Source organism: Carcharhinus amblyrhynchos, chromosome 14 (assembly GCF_965287045.1).
Source record: "Carcharhinus amblyrhynchos chromosome 14, sCarAmb.v2.hapA, whole genome shotgun sequence".
NCBI lineage: Eukaryota > Metazoa > Chordata > Chondrichthyes > Carcharhiniformes > Carcharhinidae > Carcharhinus > Carcharhinus amblyrhynchos.
Genome location: NC_137337.1, coordinates 9950253 through 9969491, shown reverse-complemented (window position 1 = coordinate 9969491; position 19239 = coordinate 9950253). Strand labels below are relative to the sequence as shown.

The 19239-nt window shown below is 42.6% G+C and overlaps 1 protein-coding gene across 1 annotated transcript in view; it reads right to left on the bottom strand.

Annotated features, from left to right (window-relative positions):
* Positions 1 to 19239, bottom strand: part of alkbh1 (alkB homolog 1, histone H2A dioxygenase) — a 36432-nt gene that overhangs the window by 8265 nt on the left and 8928 nt on the right. Inside the window, exons 2-4 of the mRNA XM_080202260.1 lie at positions 9935 to 10043; positions 5046 to 5208; positions 7 to 97 (exon numbers count right to left, since the gene is read on the bottom strand). Coding sequence (XP_080058386.1) covers positions 7 to 97; positions 5046 to 5208; positions 9935 to 10043 — 363 coding nt within the window. The remainder of the gene's footprint in view (positions 1 to 6; positions 98 to 5045; positions 5209 to 9934; positions 10044 to 19239) is intronic.

Genomic DNA, 19239 nt, shown 5'->3' with positions numbered 1-19239 from the left:
AATTACCTTAGTCTCCCAGTTGTAATGATATCCTAGGGTAACCCATCGCAACTTCTCCAGCAAGCTTTTAGCCTCTCGTTTACCAGGGACTTTTAGCCTGGAAAATATAGGAAGTCCCATTAAAAAAATGCACTTCACTTTTAACTCCCATTCCACGCCTGAATTTTTTGGATTGTGGGGTTTGCTTCCCACTACTCGAAGAGTTGGCAGGTAACACATCCCTGCCAACTCCAATTGCCCCACTGCTAATTAACATTCTAATGAGCATAGATTGGCATTAGGTGAGGCTTCTGCTCCTCACTTGGGAGGAACCACAGAACTCCTAAGTGCAGAAAGAGGCCATCCAGCTCATTGAATCTGAACTGATTCACCCTATCCCCATAATCATGTGGATTTACCGTGGCTAATCCACTAGTCCCACCTTAATCATTCAAACTAATTGGTCGACAACTCTCCAGATCCTGCAACAATAGTGCTGCAGTGACCGGAAGGAGAACTGCACCAGGAGGCTCCAGGCCAAGCCCGGAAATCAGAGGAAAGGGGAGTGTCAGGAATGCCAGCATGGGAAGGCCTGGGTGATTGTAAAGGGGGTGATCAGGGTTTCAGGGGCTTGAGGAAGGAAGGTAGGTCTAGGGGTCATCAGGCCTTAAAGGGGAGAAGGGGGTCAGTATCGTAAGTCAGAATGGGGCTTCTGATGGAGGTGCCCCAGATCTAACTTGGATTACTTTTGGGTTTCCCCCATGAAGCCTGGGGGAAGTTGGGCAGGACATGGCCACTAAGTGGCTATTAATTGGCTAATTGGTGCAAGGGTGGGTTTCCCATTCAAGGCATTGCTCACCCAAGCATCAGATTGAAGTAAGGCTGGGGTGGATGTGAACCTGGGGTGAGAATCCCGATCTTGCAATTCATGTTGGGAGAGGGGTGCGTTGAAAATTCAGACCCTAGATTGTACAACACAGTATGTAATGGTAGTAGGGATGTCAGAGTGATCTCCAGAGGGTGGTGAATCCTGCCCTTCTGTGAGCCCCAGGACTAACTCACTCAGCTGGTAATGCTTGGAAGAGGGTAATACCGTGCGCAGGGTTAGGGGTGACGGCCAACTGATTCTACAGTGAAGATGGAGGAGCTTTTGTCGAAGACAATAATGGTTGAAGAATCCTCTTGGAAGAGAAGTTGTGTGCCCTTCAAAAACACAGGGGAAGATGGTGGGCATTGTAGTGGTGTCACTTGATTAATAATCTAGGAGGTCCAGGCTAATAGGTTATAGAATATAGGTTCAAATCTCACCATGGCACTGGTGGAGTTTAAATTCAAGTATACAATGTGGAATTGAAAAGTAGTTTCACGGTCACCATAACTATCATCAATTGTCTAAAAATCCGCCTGGTTCACCAATGTCCTTTAGGGAAGGAAATCTGCCATTCTTATGTCATCTGGACTTCATGTGACTCCAGACCCACAGCAATGTTGTTGACTTTTAATTACACTCTGTAATGACCATTCAATTCAGTTGCAATTAGAGATGGCAACAAACACTGGTCTCGCCTACATTTCTTGAAAGGAACAGAACACTCAAGGAAGGCAAAGGGAAACAGCCTCATGTTCATTTTGCCCTTGTCAAATATGGTTAGTATAAACCATTCTTATCAAGGCAACAGCGCGAATGGATTAGCACCACTTGTGTCAATACCTCACTTAGTATGTGTGTTCACAAACTGAAGGTGGACCCAGACTGTTATTGTGCTACTGCACAACACTCAAAAAGCTCTAAAATAAGCAAAAGAAAATAAAAACTGACACCAAAAGAATCGCTACTTGGAATGGTATCACATTCAATCAAGCAGGAAAAGCAGAAAAGGTCATTCAAATATATGCAGATCATCAATTAATATTCATGGTTTGTGTGAATTAAAGTGGATGGAAGTATCAACTCAATGATGGAGTCATTATTTGCTTGGGTGGAGAGAAAAATCTCCAACCCAGGCACTTTTATCCAAGAGGCTCAGTGGCCCAAGGATACAGCTTGGGGCTGCACATCACTGGAGTACATCCTGTCAATCTGTACTGGTCTTCAACCCTTTCCTCACTCATGAGATTTCATGGTTCAAGTCCAAACAGTACAGCATCCAGTGTTTTGGGCAAGGATGGACGAGAAACTCATCCAACTGGATAAAACAAGCGGGTCATGATTGGCAGCTCTGGGACTCAAAGCACACACTGTTAAAAGTGCAGACTGCATGCTCCTACCAACTGGGCATTTTAAAACTACATACTTTAGTTTTCAGGAATCATACATGATGGTATGCTATTTCACTGATATGGCAGCAGGCGGCTGGAAGATTTTCATACTTGCAAAGCCTACGAATACTGCACTTGATTGAAAGAAGCAAAATCAGGAATTAAGAAGTGTTCTTTATCTCTATACAATTTGTGAATGCCATATTAAAACAAGGATTAAAAATTTATTTCTTTCAGGGAAAGAAAAAGAGAAATACACAAAGAAACAGAGAAACAAAAACTGGTAGAAAGAAAGAAATGGAGAGACACAAGGGACAGAGACAGCAGGAAATAAGGAGGAAAGATTTTCGATTCTGCATTGCAAGATTTGGTAGCTTTCGAATTAAATCAACTATACTGAAATCCACAACGCAACCATGATATAATTCCTCTGTCATTTTTGATTGACACAAAGAAGACAAAAAAAGGGTCAGGACCAAATTGTTTTGACAAGATTCTGTCTCCATAAGCACAAAATGGTTAGATTCGCTGTCCTTGAAATCCGCCTGCATAGAGCGTGTGGCTGGTGAATGGACAAGGATTACTTAATGTATTTTTCCATGTATGCAGTATGATTTTAATGACATAAGCATAATTTAAACAGGTGATTCCAGTTCTCAACTTGGCTTCTGTGTGAGGCTGCATCTAGCAATCAAGTGGAAAATGATGAATATCATCCAAACCGGAGTCAGTGCTGGTTACAAATTAGGTTCTTGATTTTCTGGCTGGGATTCAGAACTATTTCAGCCACTAATGTTGGCCCAGATCTGATATTTTGGCTACACTGTTAACCTACTCTCAGCATTACATTACACATATACCGAGCAGTTTTAAAAAAACATTTATAAACGGGTAGTCCATTCAGGAAAAAGAGCATTCAATTCTTGCATTAGTTCATTGTGGAATCATTATTAATGTGTTAATCAGCTATTTACCGTGTATTGCAGCACCTGGACACATTTCAACATTAGGATTGGTTTCTTTATATTTCTCTCCAGCAAAATAGTCAATCCAATGCTGGTGTAAGTAAGAACAAATGGAAGTTAAACTGGCATCAAATGTGTTACATAAAGTCTGTTTTCTAAAATAAGGTTCACTGTATTCATTAGGTCTATGCCAATTTTACAAATATTGCACACAAGATATTGGATGATATTGAAAACAAAGCTAATAATGGGTCTGTTACGTTACATAACAAAGTGACTGATTTATATACAGTTTGGCTGCAATAAAGCATAGAGACATAACCAGCAGTAAAAAAATCTTTGAGCATCACACTGGTGGAATGATTAAAGAAGGTTACCTATCAGCCCTCTTGACTACTAGTAATGTTTGGTACAGGTGGGTAGGCAATCTTGTTCTCAAAACCAGCCTGCTTTATACATGCAGTTAGGAAAGGATTTTAATGCTGTTCTTTCTTCCAGTAGGATATTCAACATCTAAATATACTAGATTCTGTTCCTTCAGGGTCCTTGCGCTATAGGATTTTGCAGTATAATTAGGAGTGCCACGATGCTGCGAGTAATGGGAATCTGGAATGTTTATACAGCATGGAGCATAACAATTACATAAACTGTGCTGCACAGTATTCCAGTGTAAAACGCACAGGCTTCAAATTTAATAGGCGATCGTGGCTTTTATTAGCTGATGGAACCGGAAATGTGAGAGGCAATAGGAGATGCAGCCTCCTTGTTACCTTTCTTTCTAAAGAAACAGAAAATACATTCTCATTGACCATGTTCAGCTGCTTCATTCACCTTCCCTCAAAATTGAGATTAGAAGAGATGTTTGCTGATGATTACACTATGTTCAATTCCATTCGCGATTCCTCAAATAATGAAGCAGCCTGTGCCTAGACACAGCAAGACCTGGACAACATTCAAGTCTGGGCTGATAAGTAGCAAATAATATTCACATCACACAAGTGCCAGGAAATTACCATCTCAAACTAGAGCCTAATCACTTCCCCAAAATACTTAATTAAGTAGAAACTTCAATTGACAAGCCTTATAAATACCTTATAAATAGGTACTCTGCAGCTAGTGACTTACCCATCTCCCAAAGTCTTTCCACTATGTACAGGGCCCAAGTCAGGAGCGTGATGGAACGCCCTCCCTTTGCCTGGATGAGTGTGGTGTGAATATTATTTGCTACTTATCAGTCCAGACTTGAATGTTGTCCAACTCAAAAAAGCTTGACACCATCCAGGACAAATCAGTCCCACTTGATTGGCAGAGCTCACCACCTATTAATGGTGCACAATGGCAGCAGTGTGTACCATCTGCAAGATGCACTGCAGCATCTCGCTAAGGCTTCAAACTCCTGACTTCTACTACCTACAAGGAGAAAGGCAGCACCACCACCTCCAAGGCGCACATCCTCCCAACGTCGAAAATATCACAGTTCCTTCCTCCTCAGTGGGTCAAAATCCTGGGACCTCCAATAAACAGCATTCTCAGAATACTGTCACATGAATACACAAAAACCATTGACTTTTCCAAAAATGCAACAATCTGCCACGTAGATTGAAGCACAACCAGAATGTTGTAATGTCTGCACTACCACTCTTTCAAGGTTTATAGAGTTATAGCAACAGGATTCTGCATAGCTCTCGGGGATTTGGGATATTCGTTATAGATTGACTTGATGGGTTATATACCCAGATCCTGTGATTGTTAAGCTGGGAATAAATACTGCAAATTAGGAGGGGGGAGCTGGGAAATGAGGCTCATCAATTGCTAGGATACTTCCTGGTTTGTAGCAATTACCTCAGCTGTTCTCTACTCTGCTCCCACAGGTCTGTGGTTTCATCTCGCGACATGTGCAGGTCCAAGTTGCAGACATTTGGTTTCCGAGGGTAGATTTTCAAACATTGCTTTGCCCAATATCGCTGCCATCCAGGAAGAAATGGATCCGAAATGAACATGAACCCTATCAGAAAGGCAGTTAGATAAAATGGTCAGTCAAATAACTTGCATTAAAACATTTTAAAATGATACATGGCCAAGTCTCTGTAACTGGAATTTGACACCTTCTCCACCACCACCTACTCATGGGAAGTAATATAAAACTGAAAAGTGGATGGAAAGGCAAGGTGTACCATGCATGCCTTTTGCCTAACTGTCTCCTTTCGCATTTCACCAACAACAGGTTAGATATTGGATGGCTCACTCATCCTTAGGCCAACTGAAGCCATCACGGGCCTCGTCCCACCATACTGGTATTTGACTAATGACTTGGGAATATTCAAGCCACATGACAAGATTAGCTAGTAAACTCCTTTCAGCAGCCTAGCTATGGTTGGTGTGTGTGTGTGTGTCGGAACCATTATGCCCAATGAGGGGGACACAGTGAAAAGGACCCCAACCCCGCTTGAACACTAATCGCTTGCCAGTATCTGCCTCACTGGTCCTGGTCAGGTTACCCCACTTACCTGGCCTCCTCCATGATTAAACTGCCAGCCCAGGCCATCACTCCTGCTGTCATAAGACCTGGAGGGAACACCATCTAAATTACACAGACCAGTCCATCTCGTAACATGTCATTCAGGGGTGGCCTGAATTTACAGTGCTCTGCCAATTTTCGTAATCTAATCAGAAATTTGGTGACAGTTCCCCCAGTGGTTCACCCTGCCACGTTAAAGCCAATTGACCGGAGTATTATGGAAGGTTTTGGATCATCATAGCTTCTAACCACCTCCATCAATTCGTGATTGATTAAAAGTTTAGGAGTCAGAAGCATTCAGGTAGGTCAGACTTCTTATTCCGCTGAAGGTCGGAAACATGCACACTGTCAACGGGACCACTTTCTGCTTCTCATCCCCAAAAACGTAATGCATACGCTCTACGTATTGGGCCCTGTCTTCTATGCTGGCATAGTGGTTAACCGAACAGAGGCATTTTTCTTACCAGAGGATTAATTGTCTCAACAGCAAAGCTGGTCTGGGAGAAGGAAGAAAAACGAACTTGCTTTACTCCTCATTGCCAATGTAACAATCTTGCCGAGGCCTGTCTTCTGTCACCATCACTCTTTATTTATAATGTGCTCAAAGTGTTGCTCAGCAGCTGCAGTGCCAGTCTGAGTGGAGCCAACTTGTTTTAAACTTCCCGCTGCTCTTCCCCTACTGGGCGGGCCTCCATTCACCTAATAGCAGATTTTGTATTCTATGAGGCCCATGGGGAGATCTACTGACAATCCTGACCATCATAACAGAAGCAAAAGTGATATAGAATAAACATTTTTGTGCAGCAGGTGGTTGATGTCTGGGATGCACTGTCAGCGTGTGGTGGAGGCAGGTTCAATTAAAGCATTCATAGAGAATTAGACTGTCATCTGAAAAGGAAGGATATGCAGGGTTATGAGAAGGTCGACACAGTAGCACAATGGTTAGCACTGCTGCTTCACAGCTCCAGGGCCCTGGGTTCAATTCTCGGCTCAGGTCACTGTCTGTGTGGACTTTGCACATTCTCCTCGTGTCTGTATGGGTTTCCTTTGGGTACTCCAGTTTCTTCCCACAGTCCAAAGATGTGTGGGTTAGGTTGATTGGCCATGCTAAGAAATTGCCCCTTAGTGTCCAGGGATGTGTAGGTTAGAGGAATTAGTGGGTATAATATGTAGGGATATGGGGGTAGGACCTGGGTAGGATTGTGTTCGGTGCAGACTTGATGGGCCGAAGGGCCCCTTTCTGAACTGTATGGTTCTTTGGTCAAAGAACTATTCATTTTGGACCTAGTGCAGACACGAAGGGTCGAGAGGCCTCCTTCTATACTGTGGCAATTCTGTGCTTCTATTCATAAAATTCAAAACACTAATGACTCTTTTTAATGGCTTTATCTACCCACGTGCTATTTTACAGGTTAACATTCACACTCCTCACCTGGATTCTCATCCTCTTGTATTCACATCTGTCAGAGAGTTCAGTAGAATCTTTCAAGGTCCTAAAGTGTAAGAACCTACTTATTGTTTCCAGGAAACTGGTGTACTCTTTCAGAAACAAGAGGCCCTTGATTTAACATTTGTAAAGCAAACTATTTGGAAAAATACACAAAGTATCAGCAGAGTGAGGAAGATACAAACATAACTGCTAATGCGCTTTAGCAAATCTGTGTGTTCCCCAACCGGAAACCATGAATGAACAGAGATATTCACTACTTGCTGAAGTCCAGGTCTGAGGTGTTCAAGTCAGAAGACCTATACAAGAAAGCCAGATATGATCTAAGGAGATTCATCAAAGATGCCAAAAGACAGTGCCGAACCAGGTTAGAGTCCCAGGCTAGCCACACCTGACCCCTGCTGACTATGGCAAGGTCTGCAAGACATAACAGGTTACAAGATGAAGGCATGTAAAATCGCTGGCTCCAACGCACCCCTCTCTGATGAGCTCAATGCATTCAACGTCCATTTTGAGCAAGAGGTCAGCGAGAGAATGCCCTCCACCCTGGACGTATCTATGGTCACCATTGCAGATGTCAGGGCAGCTTTCTCGAAGGTTAACCCACAGAAAGCAATTGGCCTGGATGGGGTACCCAGATGAGTACTCAGGTCCTGCATGGATCAGTTGACAACCGAATTCACAGACATCTTCAACCTCTCTTTACAACAATCTCAATCCCTATCTGCTTCAAGGTGACCATCATCCCGGTACCTAAGAAAAACCAAGCAGCGTGCCTTAATGACTATTGGCAGGTGGCTCTGACATCCATCATTTTGAAGTGCTTCGAAAGGCTAATCATAGCACAAATTAATTCCAGCCTCCCAGACTACCTGGATCCACTACAATTTGCCTATCACCACAACAGGTCCACAGCAGATGCCGTCTCCCTGGACCTGAACTCAACCCTGGAACACCTAAATAACAAGGACACCTATGTCAGATTCCATTTATTGTCTAAAGCTTAGCCTTCAAGACTTATTCCCACGAAACTCATCTCCAAACTTCGTGGCCTGGGTCTTGGCACCTCCCTCGGTGACTGGATCCTGAACTTCTTAACTCACAGATCACAATAGGTAAGGATAGGCAACAACACCTTCTCCTCGACATCCTCAACACCGATGCCCCACAGGGCTGGGTTCTCAGACCCCTACTATGCTCCTTATATACCTATGACTGTGGGGTCAAATTCCCCTCCAATTCGATTTTCAGGTTTGCTGATGACACCATCATAGTGGATTGGATCTCAAACAATGATGAAACAGAGTACAGGAATGAAATAGAGACTCTGGTGAACCAGTGTGGCGACAATAGCCCCTCTCTCAATGTCAGCAAAACGAAAGAGGAAGCATAAAGATATTAGGGCAGCCCCTGTCATAAAGATGACAGGGCATGCCCCTGTCTACATCAACGGGGACGAAGTAGAAAGGGTCGAGAACTTCAAGTTTTTGGGTGTCCAGATCACCAACAACCTGTCCTGGTCCCCCCATGCCGACATTATAGTCAAGAAAGAAGACTAAGGAAATTTGGCATGTCAGCTACGACTCTCACCAACTTTTATAGATGCACCACAGAAAGCATTCTTTATGCTTGTATCACAGCTTGGTACGGCTCCTGCTCTGTCCAAGACTGCACAGAACTACAAAAGGTTGTAAATGTGGCCCAATCCATCATGCAAACCAGCCTCCCATCCATTGACTCTGTCTACACTTCCTGCTGCCTTGGCAAAGCAGCCAGCAAAATTAAGGACCCCATGCACCCAGACATTCTCTCTTCCACCTTCTTCCTTCAGGAAAAAGATACAAAAGTCTGAGGTCACGTACCAACCGACTCAAGAGCAGCTTTTTCCCTGCTTTTGAATGGACTTACCATGCATTAAGTTGATCTTTCTCTACACTCTCGCTATGACTGTATCACTACATTCTGCACTCTCTTGTTTCCTTCTCTATGAATGCTATATTTTGTCTGTATAGTGTGCAAGAAACAATTCTTTTCACTGTATGTTAATACATGTGATAATAATAAATCAAGACTGAAAAAAATATTCCCTACCATTCCTTTCATGGATAATATAGTACAAAGCCTGTCACTATTAATTAATCTAGGCTTCAGAAAGAGTAAAGGGAGAGAGGAAATAAGAGAGAGATGGGGTAGAGAGACTATGAATGCCTCAGATAAGATTGTGACATCTATCAATAGCACGATAAGCTCAGCCATCTGGAAAAGTACAAATAAAAGGTCTGTTGGAGCAGTATACTGAGATAAACCGAGAGCCTAAGAAAGGATTGACCAAAGATATCAGAATACCATTCCCTAAAGCTGCTACCGAAAATTTCACTTAATCTATCGCCACACAATTTAACTGATTATGATTTTTCCTACTTGCACACAGCCCAGTTATCTGGACAGTGCTTGCTGTCCCATGAGCTATGTTGCCTGACTCTAGTCATCTTCATTCAAAAGCCCTGGGCAGTCTTGTACATTCTCCAGCTTTCAAAGAGCCAACACAGGCAATAATGGGCGGAGTAGTCTCCTTCTGTGCTGTGTGGTTCTATTCATGCTTATTCTGAAACTGCAGAGTGAGGGTTTTGCACTATCAGATTCAGATGTTGCGAGATATAGGGCTGGTCAGGCTGACCATTAGAAGTTATGTATAAAAATTCCATTCACATTTCATTGGCAATGATTGGTTACTGTGACACGTTCGGGGTGGATGATATACAGTACCTGGATAGTCATCTAAACCATATGCTTTCCATTTGCATACTGGCTGCAGTCCAGCTTTACGGGCTTCCTGGTCACTGATGGAGGTTACATTAAGTGGTGTGATCAATACCTGCAAGGGAAAGAAAAGGTGACACAATAATTTGGCAGATCATTGGAATTATTAAAGTTATTATTGAATATTGTATTCCTTTGAGTATAGGAGTGGTCAAATTGAGGTGTTCAAGTTGAATGAAGGACTTGATAAGGTAGATAGAAAGACACTGTTTCCACGGATGGAGGACTCCAGGAACGGAGCATCAACTTAAAATTAGAATTAGGTTGTTCAGGGATGAAATCCGGAAGTACTTCTTGACACAGATGAAAGGGGAACTCTGGAACCCTGCTGAAGCTAAATCAATCATAAGAACATAAGAAATAGGAGCAGGAGTAGGCCATTTAGCCCTTCGAGCCTGCCCCGCCGTTCAATCAGATCATGGCTGATCTGAAGTTGATCAGTTCAACTTTCCCGCTTTCTCCCCATAACCCTTAATTCCCCTGTCTATCAGAATACTAAATTTCATTTGACATCTATCTGCACAGTCTACTGCTGGCACAATGGCCATTGCTCCCCCCTCGCAGCTTCAATACTCTCCTCCTCCTAGATCATAGAAACCTTACAGTTCAGAAAAAGGCCCTTTGGCCCATCGAGTCTGCACCGACCACAATCCCACCCAGGCCCTACCCCCAATCCATACATATTTTACCCACTAATCCTCTCTAACCTATGCATCTACAGTCAATTTAGCATGGCCAATCAACCTAACCCGCACATCTTTGGACTGTAGGAGGAAACCGGAGTACCCGGCGGAAATCCATGCAGACACAAGGAGAACGTGCAAGCTCCACAGACAGTGACCCAAGCCGGGAATCAAACCTAGGTCCCTGGAGCTGTGAAGCAGCAGTGCTAACCACTGTGCTACCATGTCAGCCAGGACATAACTGAATATGCTTGAGGGGCTGAATAGTTTACTGCTGGTCTATCTTCTACAAGCATAGGATCACTCAGAGTATACCATGAAGCAACAGGCTATCCACACCAATCAGTCCCCAGTGGCATTTATGCTCCACTCCCGCCTCCTCCTGCAACTCTATCAGCATAATCTGATATCCTCAACTCCCTCAATTGCTCATCTAACCTGCCTTTACATGCATCTATAACTTTTGCTTCAACAACTCCATGCAGTACTGAGTCACACATTTCCACATCTCTCGAAGCAAAAATGTTTTTTCTGTGTTCCCCATTTCATTCTTAGCAACTATCTAATGCTGCTGGCTTCTAGGTTTGCTCTCCCCTGCAAGTGGAAATATTCTGTCTGAGATAACTTTTTCAAAATCTTTCATACTATGTCATCTCTCAACCTTTCCTTTTCAAGAGAAAGTATGCTCAATATGTCCTGGTAGATAAACACATTGTCCAGCTGCTTAGTGCGCAATACTGAGGTGCCTGGTGGGCATTGCCCAGATGCCAGGGTGGGACTCCCACGCTGGCACTGCCCAAGGGGCACATCCCCTTGCCCTCGGCCTCCCCAAGAAGCCTCAGGTTCTACTAGGAAGGCCAAGTCGACCGTTTCCCGTTCATGAGGAGCATGTCAACCACTGCAATCCATTGGTGTAGGTACATCCTCAGCAGCACGGTGGCACAGTGGTTAGCACTACTGCCTCACAGCGCCAGGGATCTGTGTTCAATTCCCAGCTTGAGCCACTGTCTGTGTGAAGTCTAGAATTTCTCCCCGTGTCTGCAGGGGTTTCCTCCGCGTGCTCCGAATTCTACCCACATTCTGAAAGACATGTTGGTTAGGTGCTAAATTCTCCCTGAGTGTAACTGAGTAGGCAGCAGAATGTGGCGAATAGGGGATTTTCACAGTAATTTTGTTGCTGTGTTAAAGTATGACACTAATAAATAAGCTTAGAACTTAGAACGTAGACTTAAATTTAAATGGCAAAGGAGCTATCAAGAATTTTACACTTTTTCTTTTACCAACTGCCTAATTCAAAATTGCGCTAATTCATGAAGTTAATATGTAGTTTTATCTAGTCAATATTATCCCTCCCACTTCTACATCACTAATTCCATCGGATGGATTTACCATCCAACAGCAAAAAGGTCAAATATATTTCCTGCTAATATTGATTCTTTTTTCATGCTATTTTGAGAAATTCTACATGTTGACAGCAATAGAGCAGAATCTAACTTGTGGTGTAAAAATTAGAGTGTTGATAAATGGTGGAAGGTTTCACTCTGCACCCAGCGGTGATGTCTCAATCAATGAGTGCAGGCTACCTGAGCCACCAAACAGCACGATGTTGAAGGCAGATCAGTAACAGATCCTACACTGTGGCCCTTCTGCTGTCAGATCCAATTTGGCAGCTGCAAGAACAACATGACATCAAGGAACAAGAGTCAATATTTAGTAACATCCAACATTGCTGCAGCAGGAATTGGGGATCATCTTTCTCCTCTGTTCCCAAACACTAAAAATATTTAAACCATTCAACTCCAAAGTCCCTGGATTTTTAAAAAAAACCTCTGCATTGCTATAAAAACACACTACTGTGTGATGAGTGAGAATTGGTACTGCATTCATACTGTCTCTTTAATGCTTTTATAAACTGCTAACTCAAGAGGTGACGGATCATTTGAGGCTTTGCACGACATGGGTGCAGGATACATAAGGGTGAATGGGTCAACAGCTAAAGTGTCACCAGTGAAAGGAAGGATAGGAAGTAGATATTGCAATGATAAAAGTATTGGTTTTTGTACAAAATGCAATCCTGCCTCTAAGATAACTGAAACCTAGAAGCAATTATTCGTCATTCAAGTGATACACACGATTCCTTTTTTTAAGGCCACTCAAGTTTCCTGCAGATGTTGGCCAAATTCTCTGCAGTGGGCAATTCAATCTCAAAGGCCAAACTAGTGGCAGTAGAATGTGTGCGGTCACGAAATCAAATACAGGAAATGGTGAATCCTCTGTCAGGATCAATCTAATCACTTATTGGCAAACAACTGAAGAGTCTCGATGCTAGTGGGATTTAGTGCACCACAAGAAATATTCAACTTTTTAAAACAGGCACAAGCTGTGTTTGAAATAGAGGAGGATTTTCACAGACCATCCTGCTTTGATGCAAAAGTATTGAGCAACCAAATGGTTGAAGAACAGAAATAGGTTATCTTCACCCTAGGTGTCTCAAAGTAACCTGAACAAGTCTGTTTGAACTGATGGACCGTATTTTCACACCACTGCTGAATTAAATTAACCATATACAAGGGCTCAGGATGCACATGGCTTTTCTACATGGATCATGCTATGCTTTCAGTATATATCAGTATACTCTTATATTGAAGCTGTTTGACGCTGTCTTCTATCTAATCTTATTATTCTAAGCTGGGGGCAAGGCTAATTTTGATAGTATCAGGCAGGAATTTTCAAAAGTGTGTTAACCAGGATTCAGGGTAAACACATTCCTCTTAGAGTGAAGGGCAAGGGTGGCAGAAGTCAGGAATCCTGGATGACTTGGGATATTATTAAAAATCTGTACATGGGATGTGGGTATCGCTGACAGGACAGGACGTATTGTTCATCCCTGAGGATTTGGAGTAACATGCAGACCAGACTAGGTAAGGACAACAGATTTTCTTCCCCAGAAGACATTAATGAACCAGATGGCTTTTTTTTTTAAACAACAATTGACAATGGTTTCATGGTTGTCATTTGACTTTTAATTCCAGATTTTCTACTATGGTGAGATTTGAACCCAGGTCTTTAGAAAATGTAGAACTTTTGGAATCGGTTCTATCTGCACATTGTAATATATGTATACCAATGTAAAATTGGTGCGTGTTATAGCTATAATTGTTTGTTTAGCATTTGAAATTACCCTGGATTTCTGGATCACTAATCTAGTGACCATACCACTACACCTCTGCCTCCCCGTGCGCATGTGAATAATGACTGAGATGGGGGAAAAAAATACTAAAAAATATGACAATTAACATTATTCACGCAAAAGAAACACTGTGTATCTATTACTTTCTGTGCAAATTCCTGATCCAGGAAACAATCTTATTAATTGTTAAATGCAAGGGTAACGGTACTGTAAGATTTACTATCTGTGCACAGGAAAAAGTATTCTTAGAGAAATAATCCTTTAGATGCTTTGTCCTTTTTAAAGCTTAGACCATCTAGACAGTTAACTGGCTAAGAAACCAATTATACTGAGCATCCCTACAGGGACTGCAGTATGTGCCAACTGAAGGAAGCAATGAAGGGATATTACAGCCTCAATAAAATGCAAGTGTACATTATTCAAGGCAATCATAACCTTGCAAAAGCACAGTTTAAAATTAGATTAGGCTGCAACTGTGTTCAACTCCAGGCTGGGTGTAATTATGCCAGAGTATATAAAAATGATAATCTACAGTGGCTCAAGGAGATTGGAATGGAATAGTCACAACTGGAATTACTCCTAAAAATTAAAATAATTACAAACAATGATTAACTTTAAACACTTCTGGTTTATATGAGTGTGGATGGGTTTAAAAATCAGAAAAACTGGTGCAGTGGAAATGCTCAGCCAAGGAATCACACCAATGTTCCCTCTGGCTGTGCTGGTATGCAGCAAACCTAAAGTTCCCGTGCAGGTCTCACCAAGTTGGCCCCTTGAAGTTAGTGTGTGTGCACAGTGACACAAAAATAAATTCAGGGGGCCGCACACTTAAACAAATTAGTCGTGCAATCCAAAGAAAAATTCTAGGATATGTTATCGCTAATATGACCAAAAGTCCATGATATTGTAGTATTGCTATGATACTCGTGTTTAGCTCAATCTGCCATATTGCTGCTGCAGAACTACTTCAATTAAAAAAAAACGAATGTTTATTCTTTATTGTAACTATCCAAATGAGTACAGGGATAACGGATGCAAATTAAAACCAAATAATCTCCTAAAGAAGGTCATTTTATTTTAATAGGCATTACTCTAGAGATATGATTGATTGTTATTTTGAAATAGTTTAATAAAAAAAATTGGCAGGCATGATGTATTAGAACATTCAACCCAAGAGAGGGCTAAAGACTCAGGGATGACCATCTAGTATCATTTAGTTTTAAGATTGCTGCTTACATGAATGTGCACAAGAAACTTAGCTTCTGCTAGATGCCAGTGCATAGCCTAAAATTGCTCAGAATTGACAATTTTATTCAGAGAACTTCTGTGTAATGTAAAAATACTTTATTGGGGAAAACAAAAGGGAGGGTCAAGGACCACAGGACACACTGCCAATATTAAAAAAAAGTTAAGTAATTGTGAATTGCTGACAACAAACTTAGAATTTGAAAGCATGAGGTTCGAGAAAGCTTTGGAGGCTCATTGAGAGAGAATTGTGAGATGGCAGGTTTTATCTTGTATATTGCTAGATGTGGGTGAGTGTACTCGTACAGGCTTTTGTGTATATTAATTGTCACATACTTCTGGAATATTGGACCCAATCTTTTATGTTTGCACCGAAGGTCTTCATGTTTAGCAAAAACAGGCATTTTTCTTATGGGGGGATTACTTGTATTGATAATGAAGGTTGTCCAGAGGGAGGAAAAAAAAACCTGTTTTATTCTTTGTTGCCAATGTAATAATCTCACCGAGCCTAGTCTTCGGTCAGTAGCACCCTTTACTTATATAGTGAATAAAGCTCCACTTTTGCGGCTAAAGTACACAGGTCAAGCCTTTGACTGCCAGCCCAAGTAGAGACAGCTGGTTTTAAACATAAGAACATAAGAAATAGGAGCAGAAGTAGGCCATCTAGCCCTTCGAGCCTGCCCTGCCATTCAATAAGATCATGGCTGATCTGAAGTGGACCAGTTCCACTTTCCCGCTTTCTCCCCATAACCCTTAATTCCCTTGTCTATCAGAAATCTATGTACCCGTGACTTAAATATATTCAACGAGGTAGCCTCCACCACTTCAATGGGCATTGAACTCTGGAGATTCACCACCCTTTGAGTGGAGAAGTTCCTCCTCAACTCCGTTCTAAACTGCACCCCCCCCCCCATTTTGAGGCTGTGCCCTCTAGTTCTGATATCCTTTCTAAGCGGGAAGAATCTCTCTACCTCTACCCTATCCAGCTCCTTCATTATCTTGTAAGTCTCTATAAGATCCCCCTTCAGCCTTCTAAACTCTAATGACTACAGACCCAGTCTATTCAATCTCTCTTCATAAGCTAACCCCCTCATCTCCGGTATCAGCCTGATGAACCTTCTCCGTACTCCTTCCCAGGCCAATATATGCTTTCGCAAATGCGGGGACCAAAACTGCACACAGTACTCCAGCTGCGGCCTCACCAGTGCCCTATACAGTTGCAACAAGACCTCCCTGCTTTTATATTTTATCCCCCATTTGTTGCGCATCCCTAACGGACCTCGAGAAGGTGATGATGAGCCATCTTCTTAAATTGCTGCAGTCCGTGTGGTATAGGTAGACACAGGGCTGTTAGGGAGAGAAATCTAGGATTTTAATTCAGGATATGACCAAAAAAAAACCCCACCACCCCTGAACTGAGCAGTTTGTTTGATTTGTTAATCTGGAGGATGCACTGCAACAATTCAGTAAGGTTCTTTCAACAGCACCTCCTATCATTGCCACTGAGGACAAGGGGAGTATCACCATTTCCTCCAAGTAATACTTGTTTTTGAAGAATATACTTCATTCATAAAATATCTGAAAGAACATTACACACATTTCAAAAAGGCCATCACAGAGAGTGCAGCAATATTCAGGTTTTCTACATACATCATGTTGTACTCTGATGATACAAAATAAACAAATATCACAGGTGAGATTTTAAGGCCTCACTCGAGCGAGATCGGAAATTCCAGCTCGAGGTCACCGGACATTTCTGTTGTCCGCCTCTTGCCCGCTCAGAAAATCGGGCGAGGCGGTAGAATTCTGGTGAACCACTCTCCTGTCAGCATTCCTCAGGGACCATTTCCTCTGGGACACCTTGGTCCAGTCCTCCATCACAGCCAACACCTCAGCACCGCTCACATCACCTTCCCATGTAATTGTAGAAGGTGCAATGCCTGCATCTTCACCTCCTTCCTGTTCACCATCCCAGGGCCCAAACACTCTTTTCAGGTGAAGCAGTACTTGCGTGCACCTCCTTTAATCTAGTCTATTGAATTCTCTGCTCCCAATGCATTTTATATTGGAGACACCAAACACAGATTGGATGATCACTTTGCAGAACACCTTTGGTCCATCCACAAGCAGGACCCAGGCCTTTCTGTTGCTTGCCATTTCAACACACTATCCTGCTCTTCTGTCTACATGTCCGTCCTTGGCTTGTTGAATGTTCCAGTGAAGACCAACTCAAACTGGAGGAACAGCCTCTCTTCTTCCAAATAGGCACTTTACAGCCTTCCAAACTGAACATCTGAGTTCAACAATTTCAGAGTGTGAACTCTCTCCTCCACCTCCACTCCATTTCCATTCTTTCTTTTCATCTTATTAATCCATTTTTATTACTTTATACTCTTATTTTTGTTTTTCCACTTATAAAATCTTGCTTTCCATCTTGTTTCATCCCCCTTCTCCTCCCTCACTTCACCAGGGCTATCAGCTGCATTCCTACACGTTGCACCTTTATTCTGCAATTTGTACATTCCGATCTCTCATGGATGCTATTAGCATCATTCCTCACCTTTATCATCACAACTTACATTCCCTTTATATTTTTGCCTATGCCATTCCTATCAATTACAGCCCCCAACTCCCCAGCCTTATCATATAAATCTTGTCCTATTTCTCTTGCCTTCAGCTCTGACAAAGAGTCAATCTGTCTCGAAACGTTGGCTCTATTCTCTCTTCACAGATGCAGTCAGATCTACTGAGATTATCCGGCATTTTCTGTTTTCCTTCAAGATCAGATGTCCATATCTTACTGGTTTGCCCATCATGCCCACCCTCCATTAGCTACTTTTACCATCATGTATCAAATTCAAATTCTCATTTACAAAATCGCTCCATAGTAATGCCCCATCCACCTGCAGTTTCCTCCTGCTGTATATTTCAGCATATTTTCTTCAGTGGCAGAGCATTAAATCATCTCAACTCTAATCTTTGGGTCTCCCAACTATTTGCTGCTTCAACCACTGAAAATAACACCCTCCATCAAAACTATCTTTCTCATCACGTTTTTAGTCATCTCTCGATTGCTTCCACCGTGGCGTCCACATCTCATCTGTGAAGCATCCTAGTTGAGCCACAATTTCCAGTGGCTTTTAAAAGTTTGTTGATGAGATGTGGATACTGTTGGCTAAAAGCTAGCATAGTGCCCATCCCCAATTACCCTTGAGTAGGTGGTGGTGAGCTGCTTTCTTGGACTGTTGCAGTCCATGTAGTTTAGGAACACCCACAGTGCCATTAGGAAGGAAGTATCTGAATCTTGATCCAGCAAGAAGTCTCGACATCTTCTCCAGAGCCTTCAACATGTCATTGATGAAGACGAACATCTCGCCAAGGCCATCCCCACATCTCCACTTCTTGCCTTCAAATAACCGCACAACCTCAAACAGACCATTATTCACAGCAAATTACCCAGCCTTCAGGAGAACAGTAACCACGACACCATATAACTCTGCCACAGCAACCTCTGCAAGATATACCAGATCACAACTTGGATGCCACCATCTCACGTGAGAACACCATCCACCAGGCACACAGTACATACTCTTGCAACTCGGCCAACTTTGTCTATCTGATACACTGCAAGAAAGGATGTCCTGAGGCATAGTACACTTGGTAGACCATGTAGACGCTACAACAACGGATGAATGAACATTGCTCGACAATCATCAGGCAAGAATGCTCTCTTCGTGTTGGGGAACACACTTCAGCGGTCACGGGCATTTGGCTTTTGATCTTTGGGTAAGCGTTCTCCAAGGCAGACTTCACGACACACAACAATGCAGAGTGGCTGAGCAGAGACTGATAGCCAAGTTCCACACACATGAGGATGGCCTCAACTGGAATGTTGGGTTCATGTCACACTATCCGTAACCCCCACAATTTGCCTGGGTTTGCAAAATCTCACTAACTGTCCTGTCTGGAGACAATATGCACTTCCTTAAACTGCGCTTCACGCTCTCTCCATTCACAATGTCTGTACCGTTAAGACTTGATTACCTGCAAAGACTTGCATTCCAACCATTATTTTGTATATTGAGTTTGTGTCTTTATATGCCCTGTTTGTGAGCAGAACTCCCACTTACCTG